This window comes from Brachypodium distachyon, chromosome 2, assembly GCF_000005505.3.
Source record: "Brachypodium distachyon strain Bd21 chromosome 2, Brachypodium_distachyon_v3.0, whole genome shotgun sequence".
NCBI lineage: Eukaryota > Viridiplantae > Streptophyta > Magnoliopsida > Poales > Poaceae > Brachypodium > Brachypodium distachyon.
This window is the reverse complement of record NC_016132.3, coordinates 54,791,753-54,807,138: the sequence shown is the minus strand read 5'-3', so window position 1 is coordinate 54,807,138 and position 15,386 is coordinate 54,791,753. Positions and strand designations below refer to the sequence as shown.

Genomic DNA, 15,386 nt, shown 5'->3' with positions numbered 1-15,386 from the left:
CCGTTTCGAGTTCTCAGATTTCAAGTTTTAGATGCGCTACAAGCAATGTAATTAAGTTCGAAATGTATTTGCTGCCTCTTAATTGTACTTCGTCAGTGCAGCACCGTCATCTTGCGGTTATGATTTTAGGAGTGTCAAAATCTAACATGTTTTGGGTTCATCAGATGAAACAATGGTGCCACTATTAGCTACTCGATTTTTTCAGTTGTTCTCTGAAATGGGTGTTCGAACCTGCCGTGCATTCAGATTTACCGTGCAGTTTTTCTATAGAATTATTTGTGTGTATGACTTAGTTAAGCTCAGAAGATTTAACTACTCAGTATCTGACAGTGCAGCACAACTTTATACAGAAACTGCAAGGTACATGAGTGGATTTGTTCAGGATAGAGCTATAGACTCTTTACCTATGATCAAGCTATCAGAGGCTACTACACCTCCAAAATAGGAAGAGTTATTTGTGTATATGACTTAGTTAAGTCCAGAAGATTTAACTACTCAGTATCTGATAGTGCATCACAACTTTATACAGAAACTGCAAGGTACATGAGTGGATTTTTTCAGGATAGAGCTAAAGACTCTTTACCTATGATCAAGCTATCAGAGGCTACTACACCTCCAAGATAGGAAGAGTCAACCATTTACTGGTTTCCTGCTCTAGTCAGGCATTCTAAGGTCAATTGGCTCTACAGAGTGAGCTACTTGGTGCCTAGAGGCCCTGATCTTGTTGATGGTGGCATCTTACAAAGAAAAGGTACCTCTTCTTATTTATGTAACATTCTTCTTCTCCGCTCTCCACATTGTTGAGCTAGATGTCAATGAGCATTTTCACAACTTCTCTCATTGTTGGTCGCTCAGAAGGCACCTGTACAGTGCAAACAATGGCAATGTTCAAGACCTTTATCATGTCTTCTGATGCATAGTTGCTAACTCTTGGATCAAGAACATCTGCAGTATTTTGGCCAGCCAAATGGGATGAAGCCCAGGATACAATGTCTAGTTCGCCATCAAACTGCTGGTCTGTTGGGCTACGTTCGGTAAGCAACTCTAGCAATACAACACCAAAGCTGTAAACATCGCTCTTCTCTGTCGCCTTGAGAGAATATGTAAGCTCTGCATTTCAGAGGTAGGCGGACATAAGACTCGAATCTTCAGAATAGTACCTTTAAGGTATATGCATGTGATAGCTTTGTTGTAAAATCAAATAACTAGTGCATCATTTCATTCAAAATAAGGGCATATGAAAAAGAAAACTGATACGTCATCTGCTAGTTTCTTAAGGCTTCAAATGAACGACTAGTTATTAAGAAATCCATGAAATAAAGTGTTACTTGCTGGACAAGCCAAACAAATTCTGGAGTAGTTGGCTAGCACTGACAAAATATTTTTTACACTATCCACACAGAAGACTAACCCCTAAGTCATTGTACCATTAACCACAATAGCAAAGTTTTCTCAAAGTGACAAGAACTTACCTGGAGCTATGTAACCATGGGTACCAGCAAAGCAGTTCAGTGGTGAAGTTTCCACCAATTTAGCGATACCGAAATCTGCAAGCTTAGCTTCATAGTCCTCATCAAGCAGTATGTTGGTCGATTTTACATCTCGGTGAATTATGGCAGGGGAGCAATCATGGTGAAGGTACATGATGCCCTTTGCAGCTCCAACTGCAATCCGGTATCGCCTGGCCCAGTCCAGCTCTGGCTGCCCAGCTTTGAACTTGCGGCGAATGGCATCATAAAGATTTCCATTCACCGCATACTCATAGACCAAAAAGTTTGATCCCCCACCAGCCAAGAATCCATGGAGTTTCACAATGTTCCGATGGCATATCTTTCTGAGCGTGTTTATCTCAGTTTTCAAGACCTTTGCATCGATACAGTCCCACAGCTGCTTCACAGCCACAATTCCCCTCCCCTTGCTCAATTCTAGCCTGTACACTGTGCCAGTACGTCCATAACCAATTAAGCTCTCCCCATCCAAGTTGCAGACCTCTTCAGCAGTGACCTCTGGGGGATGGAAGGACTCAACGATCCACTTCGAGTCACTGCCATCACTACTCTCAGTGTCTCGCTTTCTGCTGACATCCTCAAGCTTGTTATTTTCGTACCTTAGACATGCCAATCCAGATAGGAGAACAAGAAAAAATGTCATCATGATCACCACAGCTAACAGCTGTCTCTGTGAGAAGTTGTGATGGTCATCGGACCACTGGCAAGAGCGTAAACTGGTGCCAGATTGTCTCCATCCTTCTGAAATATTGGTGACACAAAGGTCATAGTTTTCAGAGAATGCATCTTCTCCTGCTATCATAAGGAGCTGTGGAGAGACTGGTCCAGACAAATTGTTGTGAGAGAAATTAACATAACTTAGCTTCAGAGACTGCAATCGTTGAGGGATTTCACCAGAGATCATGTTATGAGATAGATTGAGTGAATTCAGCATCAAAAGGGAGGCAAGTGCATCTGGAATGTTGCCAGACAAAGAATTCTCTGCAAGATTAAGGTCAACTAGGCTGTTGCACAAACCAATGTTTGGTGGTATTGACCCTTCGAGTGCATTGTGCTCCAGATGAAGGTAAGACAGTTGTTTCAGATTACCAATCTGTGTAGGTATTTGGCCAGAGAATCTGTTGTTGAAAGCAATCAGCTTCTGCAGCTGAGAGAGCTTTCCCAACTCCAATGGAAGTTCACTGGAGAAGTTGTTATTCTGAACAAACAGCTGGTTCAAATTGGCTGAAATGCCTATGTCCGAAGATATCCCACCAATAAATCCATTATCGGCAACATCAATGATCACAGCATTAGGCAATCCCCATATACCATAAGGAATACTCCCAGCAAACTGGTTTTGACTTATTCTAAACCTCTCTAGTTTCTTGCAAGAAGAGTAAGAACTGGGGAATTCACCTGAGAAGTTATTGTTCAAAGCCAGTAAGAACTGCAATTTGTTGTTTTGGCACAGAAACCTTGGAAATTCACCGGAAAAGTAGTTCTCTGATATGTCAATTGCATTGAGTGGTGAGAACCGACCAAGGTTGGCAGGGAATTTTCCTGACAACTGATTCTCATAGGTTGAAAATGACTCAAGAAACTGCAAGTCCCCCAGTCCTTCAGGAAGCTCACCATAGAAGTTGTTCATGTATATATGGAAGATCTTAAGGTTCTTCAGGTTAGAAATCTCCCTAGGAAGTATACCAGTAAGTTCATTCTGAGACACGTCAAATTCAGATAACAATGTCAGATGTGCAAGCTCAGGAGGAATTTCACCAGTCAGGTTGTTCTGGTAGAGCTCAATCTTCCACAGGTTGCGCAGCTTGGATATTGCTTTCGGGAACATGCCGGTCATCTGATTGCGTGAGAAGTCCAGAGTCCCAAGTGATACCAAGTCAAAGACTGAAGCAGGTATATCACCTCTAAGGTTGCATTTCCCCAAGAATAGCCATGTCAGGTTCTTCAGGACTCCAATGCTTTCAGGAACGTCACCTTCAGTGAAATTGTTCTCCCCTAGACCTAATTCAGTTAGGCCTGATAATTTGCTGATCCATACAGGGAAAGCGCCAGAAAAATTATTGGTTGATAAATCAAGAACTTGTAGCTTGAGCAATGGCGAAAGATCAGGCAGTTGGCCTGTCAAACTGTTCATTGACAAGTTAAGAACCTGCAAATTTGTGCAGTTTGCCAGGGCAGCTGGAATAATTCCTGAGATGGAGTTTGCACCAAGTTCCAGAGTATGCAACCGGCGAAGAAGAGAAAATGATGGCGATATAGTTCCCGATAGCGAGACATTTGAGAGTGATACTCCAATGACCTCACCAGAAAGTTTATCGCACGTTACACCATAATAATAGCACGGTGAGTGAAATTCATCCCAGTTGTGTAGCCACTTCTCTGGATCCTCCAGATGACTTTTGATGTCAAGGAGTGCATCTGTTTCCAGAGGTAATGATGTGGAAATCCCAACATTGGCAAATAGGAGAATGCACCAGAAATATATCTGAAGTGGTGAGGTTGGCATACTGCGTGCCTGAAAATAAGGGAGCCCAAGATTAGTTTGGGCACATAGGATATGATTAAAATATAAATACCTTGAAATTTCCACAAAAGTAGACACATTTTGAATTTCTGAAACAAATGAAACCAGTGTGCAGTTGGCCTCCACCACAATGATCTTTGAATTGGATTACAGTTGATGGAAACTGAAGTGTGAAAAGACTTGAGACAATCATTGTACTGAAGCCTGCTACTGAGTAATCATGGGGACCAAGCTATAAGCCTACAAAAGAGATGATTCTTGTTGGCCTAGCAAATATCAGTGTTCTCATTCTATTCAGGACAAAGCTGCAAGTTTGCGATTGCTACTATGAATTTCTCGGACTAGTCGAGAATGGCCAGGGCTTATGTTTTTGTTGTATCTCAGCATAAGAATCTCGCATGGTCCTGATTCTTCAGAAACAGATGTGTATATACTCTCTGACAAAATTTCTTTCTAATTTGCTAAGCATGCAGACACACACAAGAACTTGACAGATATTTTTAGCAGGTACGTTGAATCTACCCATACCTTTCTTGACCTCTTGGATAATTTAGGATCGGATCTTGCATGTGTTCAGACTTCATGTCAACATTAACTCGTTGTTTTTTCTTTTCTTTTTTTGCAGAACGATTTAACAAGTGGGTGCATGGAACGATTCCATTATTGGACCATAGCAAAGGTCCTTATTATCGTTGTCTCTAGCATCATATATATGACCATTGTCTCCGTTTTTTATAAAAAGAAAAAGAGAGCATCTGGCCATTGTCTAGTATTGCGTCACATGATGGTGAAATGCAAGTTCTGGTGCATGCAGATGCAGTAGTTCGTTACCGGCCACATACGGATCGAAAGGTGCGCTCTACTACATGATCTGCAAATGGGTTCTGCTGGATTAACTTCCACACTTTCTGCGTGCTATGTGTTTGACCAGTACTAACGAACACCAATACATCACTGTCAGGTTACATGAACCATGAGTACGGAATACGAGCCCCCTCCTGATTCATCTCTCTTTATGTCCCCGCCAACAATATTTCACGCTGTGTTGGGGATTGGTCGGAAGAGCTACTCTACACAGCAATATGTCGATGCATCACCGGCCGGGAAAAGCAATAACAGTACTTCATGACAGCGTGAGTCAAGAAATGCACAAAACAACACTGTGAATTTATGACTGAATTGCAATACGTCCATACTGGTATGTATCTCTGTAAATAGACAAAACGAGAATGCATTGCGTGGCGGCAACCACAATCTTTCAAAGAGCGTCGAAGCTTGAAACCATATTCTTACAGCATATTCTTACAGTATCCATATTCTTGACTGACACTATCATGTTTTGAATTCCGTACAGTATTAAAAGCTTAATCCTAATTCCTACATGTAAGATGGCACCCAACACCAACATCTTGTGCTATCAAACTGGGAAATGCAACTGCGAACAGACATAGGCAGGAAGGAAGGAAGGAAAGGAAGGAAAGGAAACGCACCAGCTCAGGTGGCTAGCTGCAGGAGCCGCACAATTCCTCGGCCAAGCAAAACAGCAGGAAAGAAGAGAGAGAGCGCTAGCTGGGCAGAGCACGACGACTTTATGCAGCAGCAGCAGCAACGGCGAGCGAGAAAAGAGGAAGAGGGGAAACGGCCACGCAGGCAGGAGGTGCTGGCGCCTCTAGCTAGCTTTGTGTGCTCAAGACTGCGCCGTCCGATGCGCCGGTATATATAGCGGTGCCGGCCGGTTGGGTCGTCAGTTGCGTCTCGGGATTTGCACTAGCCAAGCGCCAGTGCGTTCGCGCGACAGGGACACGGGGTTCGCCGCGACACGGAGACAAAAACGTGACGCGGCCCGTCCCGTCCGGTCTACTAGCGATCGGGCCGGAATCTTCCATCCTGTGGATATCGCCCGACGGCAGCGCCCGCCACTTACACGGGGTTCGGCCGTGTCGACGGACGATCACACGCTCCTCCGGGGGCCTGGCCGACGACGATACGAGAATATCGAGACTTCGAGAGGAGGAGGAGTGGAGCAAGTAGAGTACACACTCATGTTGCTTCGTTCTCTCCAGATTTAGGAACCTGTTGGTCGTGTAAAACGAAAGGAGCAGAGCGATCGTATTTTCTCAACCTGTAAAATAACCCAGCTGTTCTAAAACTTGTACATACCTACGGTAGGCTCGTAGAAAAACGAAGAGCAGCACCAATCATCGAATATGGACAGACGGACAGGCGTACGTGGTGGAACTACGGGACAAAAACGGCAGAAACACAAATTTCAAACGGAAATTAATTCGATCTGGTCAGAGAGATGTAGCACTAGCTGATGATTCAGCTCGCTCGCCTACGAAAAGCACTGGAAGGTTATTACCCGTATACTGTAGCGCAGATCTGTTCTGTTTCCGGGCCAGGACAATCATCTTCAAATCATGTCAGTTAGGTTCTTCGTCTTGATGCACATAAAGAATCGCGATAATCTGCCAAGTGATTTGGGTACAAGACCACAGTTTTGTATGGACATGCATGGCTGATTATTAGACTGACGTGAACCCCGTGAACTGCCAAGCTAGCCGGTATAATTCCATTCTCAGGAGCAGACTATGCACAACAGCACAAGCAAGATCGATGTGGCCCTGTCAGATTGAACACTACTGCTTGGCTTCGTCTGCCGGAGTATCAAGCAGCGGATCATCAGTTAACCGCCGTTTACATCGGACAGTGAAATTAACGATTTCGTCGCTTGAGATAAGGTTTTTCTGTCAAACGTTAGATATTGCAGCAGTGGATGTGTCCCTGCTCAGGCATAGTATATCGAACTTCGCATGCAAGCATTGACCTATCCTGAAATTTGTGGACAGTAATTCATGGAATTCCTTCAGAAAAACTGTTTGCCAATTGTTCAAGCCGCATCTGGAATCTGTCCATGTCCAACTCCAAGCACATAGTATAACCTAACCTAAGCTGCACTGTCAAGAAACAGTCAATCCGACTGGAGAGACCGCGATATCTTAATAAATCTGGGGACCTATTACGTGCTCCATTATTGCATTTATGTTGTGACAACTTTGGCTCATGTTCCAGTCCAGTGACCAGGGATTTCGGTTCCAGGTTCTTGTCATAGGCATGATACGGAGTACAACTAGCATCTAGCCTAGCTCCTTTTAGGTTATGACCTGCTTTTGGTGCCACTATGTTTGGAGTAGTAGCACTGGTCACGGCGAGTCGGCATCCGTTGCAATAATACAAACTGCATGCGTTGTTGATCAACGGCCGCTAGGGAATACGGCGTGCATTCTATATCTGTGATGAGACCGTTGAGACGCATGCACAGAGAAGCACTGACGGGTTAATTGGGTCAAGTCAGCATCGATCTCAGCGTATAGCTACAGGAATATCGGATCCATCGAGGAGATTCTTCACCAGGTCAATTCGTGATGATTCTGTGAGCGCTTTAGCATTGTGGAGGGTCAGATATTTTGTGTAGTAAGTCGACTAGTAGTGGACAATGTTTGAACATGACGCCATGGGTCATCCTGTTCTGAATTCTCCAGTCTGGATACCTAAGAATAATGACCGACACCAAAAGCAACAGCATACTGTAGCAGCATAACTTCTTTTCGTTAGATCATACTATGTGGCATGGGCTGCAACTCGATGCAGGCCTGCATCTGTTTGCACTAGCACCTTCAGACTCCAGCCTCCAGCCTCCAGCCTCCAGCGGTTCACTATGTGCCGTACGGCTGGATGGATGACTAGGCCAAATCTTCGATCCGATTGGGATTGGGGATAGGATAGTTGGAGGCTTGGAGCCCATAGCAAATCACGCGTGGCCACGCCCAACGGCCCAAGCCAGCCACTGAAGCGATTAAGCATGCGAAAACCCATGACACCTGCTAAAAAAGCGAAGGAGTGTGCGTTCGACAGCAACGTCGCCAACGAATGCCGGTCAAGCCCTGCTCATGGCCACATCACCGTTCCTTCCCCTGTTGCGCGTGCGAGTCGAAAGCGCTGCCTCGTTGATCCACCACTATGGATGTGCCGGATGCCTCATCGCGATGGGTCGAGCAATTTGCAAGGCGCTCCACTTGGGTTTCCCCGATGCCTCTTGGACCGTCGAGGTGCCGCACTGTCCAATTTAATCGCCATGAAATTAGGTGTCCTCTCTCGATGTGGCACCGGCCGGATCACCCATAGATCGCACGCTCAGCTGACCTCTCTCGGGTACGTTCCTTTCGCGATCCTCCTCCGAGAGAGAGAATATTTCCCCCTACTCTGTCTATGCCACGCAGATCCAAACCCTATTAAGAGAACGTGCAAGCTAGGGTGCAAGGTTACAAGAAAGTACAGGTCCTGTTTACTGTTTAGTACGTCGGCGTCGTGCGTACAAGCAGGCGAGCGAAGGCTGCGAAGCCATCGATCCGAATCATCCGATCGATTACGATGAGCACATTCTGCACATGTTTTCAGAGAACGAAAAAAATGTCACAGATGCATACACGCGACCTAGAAACACTGACGCTTACGGCTGTCAAAAAAAAAACACTGACGCTTAAGAATACTGAGCCTGCTGAGATTGGTCAGTCGGCCGTTTTTTACTTCCTCGTCCGTGGATCGATGTCGCTGCCCGCAGGAACGGCGTTGCGGCGGCTGTGCGCAGCAGCAGAACAGCCAAATCAAACCCCAGCCCAACGCCGGCCCCGTGCATTGTCCCCGTGGGCCTTGCTCCTTCCGGACCCGGCCCGGCCTCGGGCCCGTGGATAGAGTAGAGAGGTGGCCGGAAGCGAACTCATTCAGCCGTGGGTAGCACAACGGGCCTAATTCAGCCATACGTAGCACAACGGGCCGGATTAGGCAGGCCGCCACTGGATCGCGGCCCAGTGGAGTGTGGGTTACCTGTCAAAACAAACAGAGTTCGACGCCATTGGCCTCCTCGACGGATTCTACTGTGCACGGCCCAAGGAGGCCAAAAAAATAAACCCCGGCTAAATCACAAAACTCGCAAAAACAAAAACTTTCACACGAGATCTGCCCTGGTTTTCTTGAAGTATCTGATCTGGCCATCTAGGGCGAGTTGCGCCGGCCGGAGTCTGTCCCTCTGTTCTGCAGAAGCACCATGAACTCGGATCATGCATTTGTAGTCTCTAGTTCGTCTTTCTACGAGCCCGAAGAGGAGGCGATACATGTGACGCGGCTCTCTCCACATGCATGTGGTGTGGTCTTCGTCTGGGGAAAAGGCCTTTTCCCACTTTCTTATTTCAACTTTTTAGGCACACGTAGGCCAGCTATCATCGCCGATCGGCTCCTCCCTTGATTGACGCTTTACAATTGATATACCACCTCTCGCTAAATAAACTAATGGAGTGCCGAATGCGAGCCATCTGGCCGGATATGTTGATCTTAGTTTGCTCTTTTTTTAGACGGAAGATCCTAATCTGTTCTTATGAACTCTCAGTATTCTATTTGCTCTGTGTTTCCGTCTGGTCTAGGCTTTTCCTGTCACCTCATCCCTTCGCATGCATTCTACTCCCTATCAACACTGTTTCTGGGTGATTAGTTTTCTTCTCTTGTGTTTTGCTTTCTCTTTATTTCACAGTCTTCCTTTGGATCGATGATTGATTTTGTTAGGAGAATGGGGTAGTGCTGCAACATAAAGCAGGATACTGTAGGAAATGAAAAATGTGTGGTAACCATATCGCTCTATCCAGTTTTTACACTGTAGTTGTAATTAGATTGGACAGGGGGTACAGAGAGTATACATGGTTGCATAATTTTCTTAAGAAGAAGACATAATTTCCCCAAGAAAACAGTGCTCTCCAAACACCTGCCTAGTTTTCTTTTCAAATACATGGTCCAGTTGACGCTCTCCTAGCCGGACACTGGCGCCGATGCTCATAATTAAGTAGTACCAATTGAGTTTACACTTTATTAGTTGTCCCCCAGCTCACAAGTACCGAGTTCTTTCTTTGGAAGCAAGCATCGAGAAGATTTTGATAGGCTCCTCTTTAGTTTAGGTTGATGCTTGCTCAAGGCAAGGGAACAGGATGATTTGTGGATGGAGAAAGGGACAATATAAAGATAATCCACAATACATATACAAGGGGTTGAGGGCGCACACCACCTGAAAAGAAGGTGATTTATACATGTGTATTACTACCTGCAGTAGTACTGCCAGAGTAACAGGACCTACCCATATATAAACAGCACTTGCCAATGTCAGAATACACATGCATACACTTTTGTTGCTTAGGTTATCTTGCTGATACTAAGCTCTGACAGAAAAGAAGAGACAAGCTTAAACTAATATTCAGTCTACTGTTAGTATTTTTTGACCGGGCAGTCTACTGAAATTGACATGCAGCTTTTGGAGGTTAGTTATTTCTGTTGTTTCCTAAGAGGATCCTAATGGCGAGATTTTACTGCATGCATACACAATCAATCCATTGGAATGTGCACCGTACCGGGGACGGTCAGTATCTTACCCCTGCTTTTCATCATAGGTTAGGACTTCGGTGCAGCTAGCCTTGCACCGTCTTCACAGTCCACAGACATTGTTATTGGCATGTTGCTGAACCGAGTTTTCCATCTTTTCTGCTGCTGGTCCACCTAGCTACAAAACTATCCCTTCCCTGTGGACAATCCAAATGCTATTGTTCGAGGTTCTTGTCACACCATAATACGTACGCACCTTACGCAGCTCCCCGCCATATTAAAAAAGAGAGAGGACGTATCGCAGTTATCTGTACTATCAATAATATTGTTTGTGATATGTTTCCTGAGTTCTCCATCTTTTATACTCCATTGCCATTATATGTTTCTTTCCATATCATCAATGGACTTGCATTGTTAGCCACGGGGACATTAATACTACATCACAAGCTAAGGCGAAGGTGCTGTACCAGAAATGGTTAAACATCTGTACACTGCTGGCATGCGTTTACCTGACATGCGCCATGATGCCCAAAGGTGACCCAAAAGGCCAAAACTTCCCTTCTTTCCACGAGCTGCTACTCTTTTCCCTGCGTCGCCAACGCCTCTTTTCGCTTTCCCCTTTGGTTTGGCCCTGGCTATGCATCACTTTGAATCATTTCCCATCTCCTCTCCTCTCCACTGCAGACTGCACTGACACCAGTATTTAGGAGGATCATGTGGGCTAATCCGCATGAGAGTGGGGAGCCACTATTTTGTGGTGCCCAACCATGATCCTGAGATTATTTTTTCTGCAGTAAACCAACCTTGCAGCCTTCAGTTCCCATCAACTGCTGAAGGCTTATCATCCATCTCTGCTTCGCTTATTTCTATGCACGAGCCGTGGCAGCCTTTCCCGGGGAACTCTTTTTGTTCCTCCAAAATTTTCCTCGAGCTTTCTCCTAGGGTCACATTGCCACCACTCAATCCGCTGAGATCTCGCTTTTGATTCAGTGGCTGCATACTTGTAGGTTCTCCCGTTCCTTTTCATTCCTTTAAGTAGAGGCAGCCGGAGTAGCTCTTTTTCTTGCAGGTTCTCCCGTTCCTGGAATTCCGCAATCCACGCTGAGCTTTCATAATCCCATTAGCTGAGGCGAAGCAGGCTTCAGTTCAGAGTGGACTGCCGGCCGGTGCTAAAGCCTGAAGGTATAGTTCTCTTTTGCCTGCAATGTACATGAATGTGAATGAGTTGATTGGGTAGTCTTCCACTCTTTCTTCAGTTTTCTCCTGTTATTCCTCCTCCCTTATGCATTGTTTTCAGCTTTCATGTTTGATCACTGTTAAGTAGTAGTAAAAGAAGAACTAGTGGCCGTCGTGAAGATGCTGGGAATGAGTAGTCATGCCACTGAACAATTGTAACTCAATAGGGGATTCTCGATTCTTCTTGACGCTTCCCATCTTCGTCTTACAGTAGATCGTCCCAGTACGATAAGAAGTCAACGTTCAGTGCTTGCCCTGAAACCACCACCATTCAGACATAACATAGTTAAACTACACACATTTTTTCGGTAAGTTTGCTTGCGAGAGCAATTTTAATCTTTGCAGTTGCAGGGAGCCAGCAGGGACTGCCTTGATTTCAGACGACCAAGAATTGAAGAAGGCGCGAGCCATGAGCGATTTTGGGCGCAAGTCGAGACCATGGCCAGCAGGGGAGCCCGCGCTGACGCCGTCCGAGCCGGCCGCCGCCGCGGACGCCGAGGCGACGACGCTCAGGAACTTCGGCACGTCCATGGACGCCATCTCCTTCGGCTTCGCGGCCACGGCCATCCTCATCTCCATCTTCCTTCTTATGGCGATCTTCGAGCACCTCATCAAGCCCCACGCCTTCCCGACGCCGGACGAACCCCACCCCTCCCGCCGTCGCCGGAGCAGTAGTAGTAACCGCTCGCCCGGAAAACTCCGGAGCCCGCCCATGGTAAGTAATAAGATCCCTGGCTTGTGGCAACCTGACGAGGTGAGATCGATCGATGACTGAGCGGTTGTTGTTGGGAATGTTTCAGGTGGAGGCAATGCTGCAGGCGGCGGACTTGTCGGTGCTGATGCCGGGGCAGCGGTACCCGACGTACCTGGCGCAGCCGAAGCCGCTGCCGCTGCCGCTGCCGCCGGCGTGCCCCAGGGAAGGGGTGCACTGGCCGCCGCACAACGACGGGAGCCGCCCCTAGCCCCTAGGGTCCTTCCAGATCATCAAATGCCGCTGAAAATTTCAGCGGAGGAAACATTGTAAATGCAAATGCGAGAGAATTGAGATGAGATATTCGGTTGGGCCTGGTTGCCCGTGCCGGTCTTGATCGTTCGTCCGCGTCCGCATGGGCCTTCTCAGGGCCGGGCTAGCGAGCTCGTGCACTACGGCTGGGCCTCAAATGACGGCCCAACTGACGATTGGTGATCCATCGTTGCCTGTCGTAGAAAAAATGTACTGCATGTACATTCTGCTAAAAAAAAAGAATGTACTGCATGTACTCCGTATACGCATGTTAATGCTCTTGCGGTTGGCGATGGCACCACGAAATTAACACATGAGGGCTAAAATGGAGTAATGGTGCACCTGCCCGTCAGACATGGTCAGCCATTACAACCGCAAGGCTCGCAAAAACTGACCGCTCCTGATCTCGGCCCGAGCATTTCATGCACCGTTTTTTCTGTTGGCTTTCACTCGATGGACGTGCCAACTATGTGGACCGATTCATGTAGTAGGGAGGAAATAGCACAAAAATGTGCGTCCTTTATATACACATGACTACACTAGTACATGGATCATGTCCGCGCCGCGGAATAACTCAAGGCCGGTTAATTACTAGTCCTCCTAATAAGTCAACCAGAGCATGCAGCTGTACGAAAGAGAAATCCATTTCTCCGTTGGAGTAAGCATAACTGCTGCAACATACAGTGCGTGCCCCTGGTCAATTCATCGCTGCAATGTCTCCCTGGCGCCTGCGGCCTGCCTATGCTAATACAGTAAAAGAAAGAAGAAAAACAGTAACACCGCATCATGATAGGTTTGGTAACACATCATGTCAAGGCTCCCGCACGCATCCGGTTTCTATGGGAGACACGCACGGAACCCCGGCGTGACGTGATGGTCAAATCGGACGCTCACCCAATGGGCGCTCCTCTGCTCATGATCTCAGAGCGACAAGGGCGGAGCGGCTGATCTCAGAGTCTCCAGCCGTCCACTTCCCCAGTCGCCAGTTCTCGATCCACTGCTGACGCGCACGCACCCGGCACCACTCCACTAGTTCCAGGTCCCCCAAGTCTCACACGACTACAGAGTCCAAACCTGAAAACCCCGACGCCAACAACCCCACGGCAACCATTTTCTCCAGTTCAGTACTACTCCAGAAACCAGCTGCCGCCGATAGAGATGAACGTGTACCACAACCTCGCTTCCTCCCCTCCGGCTCCGGTGCCCGCCGGCGAGCAGCCCGCCCGGACCGCTCCGGCCGGCACGGCGGCAGAGGAGGGCAAGTGGGAGGGGATGGCAGTCGCCGGGGCGGCGACGCTGGCCAGAAACTTCTCCTCCGCCTCCCAGAGGTTCGCGGCCGTGGAGCGGAGCAAATCGACCAATGGAGGACACCGTGGCGGCGGCAGCGGCGGCGGGTTTCAGGCCGCGGTGAGGAGGGCCTTCTCCATGAGGAGGCAGCCGGGCTCCGGCATCTCCGACGGCTACTGGAGGATCCACGACGGCATGGACGAAGACGCTGACGACGCCGACGAAGCCGAGCAGCAAGTGCTCGAGGAGGCCGGCGAGCAGCAGCAGAAGGAGAAGAACAGAGAGGCAACGGAACGGGTTGCGGAGGGAGACGCGGCGAGCAACAGCAAGGAGACGGAGATCACGGGGAGGAAGAAGAACAAGAAGAAGGGTCGCATCCTCAAGGCGTGCAAGAAGCTTCTTGGGTTCTAATTAAGTGTCAACAATGTTTATTTACAGCGCAGCTACAAGATCCTGTACCGACAAAAAGCGTGTTACGACCGAGAAGCTAGCGATGTTTTTACTAGTACTACACACGACGTGGTTCGTGGTTTCTTTTTGTTGGATCTTGTTGTGTTTTGTCTTGCTTATGGTTGCGAGTAAATAAGATTATAAGAGCTCTGGTTTGGTTTGACGAGAACATGGGATTGTGTTGTACCGTTGTTAGTATTTTCGGGTCTCACGTGGGCTAGGTGCTGATGACTTCCGTTAGACTTATGGGGGCACGTGGCCCTCTCTTTCCGGTAGGGCTGGCTAACGTGCATGCTGGGTTCGGTAACGATCTGTGACCATTGTTCGGCTCGGTTCGTTAAGAGTTCGCGAGCGCTCGTTAAGCTCGTTAAAAACTCGTTAAGATAAATAGATGGCATGTTGACCTAAATTTTTTGGCCTTAATTATGTTTTTGGGATAAATTTTGGCAGCAAACAAAATATATCAAAAGCCGAACAACGCTATAAAGATCAGAAATAACACAACAAAATTGAAATAACAGCACAATTCCAACAGCAAAATAAGTTCGAGTAGTCATTCACAAGTGATGTACGAGACGAGCTCGCTAACGAGCTTAACGAGCGCTAGTCGAGCGAGCTCGTTAAGATCGTTAAGCTTAACGATCTGAAAAGAAAGTCCTGTTTGGTTCTTTAGTTAACGAACCGAGCCCTTAATGAACCGAATTAGCGAGCGTTCAACAAGATTGTCGAACTTCGATTTTTTTTATCCTACTTTCCAGGCGACAGATGCATGCAGGGCAATGCAGTCAAACGAACAGCATCCGACCAGGGGATGGGGGAGAGCCGGAGAGGGGAGACTCGGCCGGCCAAGTTGTGCGGCAGATATTTGTGTGCTTCGATCCGCGGCGCACTTTGTGAGGTCTTCCTCTTAAAGCGAAGGTGATCGATCAAAAGTCTGCGGGCTCTAGACATGATGCAG

The 15,386-nt window shown here is 47.4% G+C and overlaps 3 protein-coding genes and 1 long non-coding RNA gene across 5 annotated transcripts; 3 read left to right on the top strand and 1 right to left on the bottom strand.

Moving 5' to 3' along the window:
* Window positions 1-324: 324 nt before the first annotated feature.
* LOC100843444 (receptor protein-tyrosine kinase CEPR2) lies at window positions 325-5,733 on the bottom strand. The gene is made up of 3 exons (XM_010234340.3): window positions 5,523-5,733; window positions 1,473-4,023; window positions 325-1,110 (listed from the first exon to the last, which is right to left on the bottom strand). Exons 2-3 carry the CDS (start codon window positions 4,012-4,014, stop codon window positions 806-808), a joined length of 2,847 nt encoding a protein of 948 aa, XP_010232642.1. The 5' UTR covers window positions 4,015-4,023; window positions 5,523-5,733; the 3' UTR covers window positions 325-805.
* LOC106866259 lies at window positions 4,018-5,326 on the top strand. The gene is made up of 3 exons (XR_001406397.2): window positions 4,018-4,539; window positions 4,658-4,884; window positions 4,994-5,326. It is a non-coding gene; the product is annotated as an uncharacterized LOC106866259 (long non-coding RNA).
* A 5,232-nt stretch (window positions 5,734-10,965) lies between the features above and the next one.
* On the top strand, window positions 10,966-12,997 carry LOC100821099. Of its 2 annotated transcripts, none has more exons than XM_014898443.2 (3): window positions 10,966-11,634; window positions 12,034-12,403; window positions 12,489-12,997. In XM_014898443.2, the coding sequence occupies exons 2-3, from the start codon at window positions 12,098-12,100 to the stop codon at window positions 12,648-12,650; spliced, it is 468 nt and encodes a 155-aa protein (XP_014753929.1). In that variant the 5' UTR covers window positions 10,966-11,634; window positions 12,034-12,097; the 3' UTR covers window positions 12,651-12,997. The 2 variants fall into 2 exon arrangements, with proteins under 2 accessions (XP_014753929.1, XP_010232640.1); XM_010234338.3 differs by having other exon boundaries at window positions 10,988-11,634; window positions 12,040-12,403.
* A 515-nt stretch (window positions 12,998-13,512) lies between these two features.
* Window positions 13,513-14,599, top strand: LOC100846910. The gene has a single exon (XM_003567280.4). It carries the CDS (start codon window positions 13,850-13,852, stop codon window positions 14,387-14,389), a length of 540 nt encoding a protein of 179 aa, XP_003567328.1. The 5' UTR covers window positions 13,513-13,849; the 3' UTR covers window positions 14,390-14,599.
* The last annotated feature ends 787 nt before the right edge of the window (window positions 14,600-15,386 follow it).

Bases quoted from the DNA above. Each gene is read 5' to 3' on its own strand.
- LOC100843444 (XM_010234340.3), bottom strand. From the start codon at position 4,014: ATGCCAACCTCACCACTTCAGATATATTTCTGGTGCATTCTCCTATTT. The intron at 1,111-1,472 runs GTAAGTTCTTGT...TCTGAAATGCAG, and splicing joins CCATGGTTACATAGCTCCAG to AGCTTACATATTCTCTCAAG.
- LOC100821099 (XM_014898443.2), top strand. From the start codon at position 12,098: ATGAGCGATTTTGGGCGCAAGTCGAGACCATGGCCAGCAGGGGAGCCC. The intron at 12,404-12,488 runs GTAAGTAATAAG...GGAATGTTTCAG, and splicing joins AACTCCGGAGCCCGCCCATG to GTGGAGGCAATGCTGCAGGC.
- LOC100846910 (XM_003567280.4), top strand. From the start codon at position 13,850: ATGAACGTGTACCACAACCTCGCTTCCTCCCCTCCGGCTCCGGTGCCC.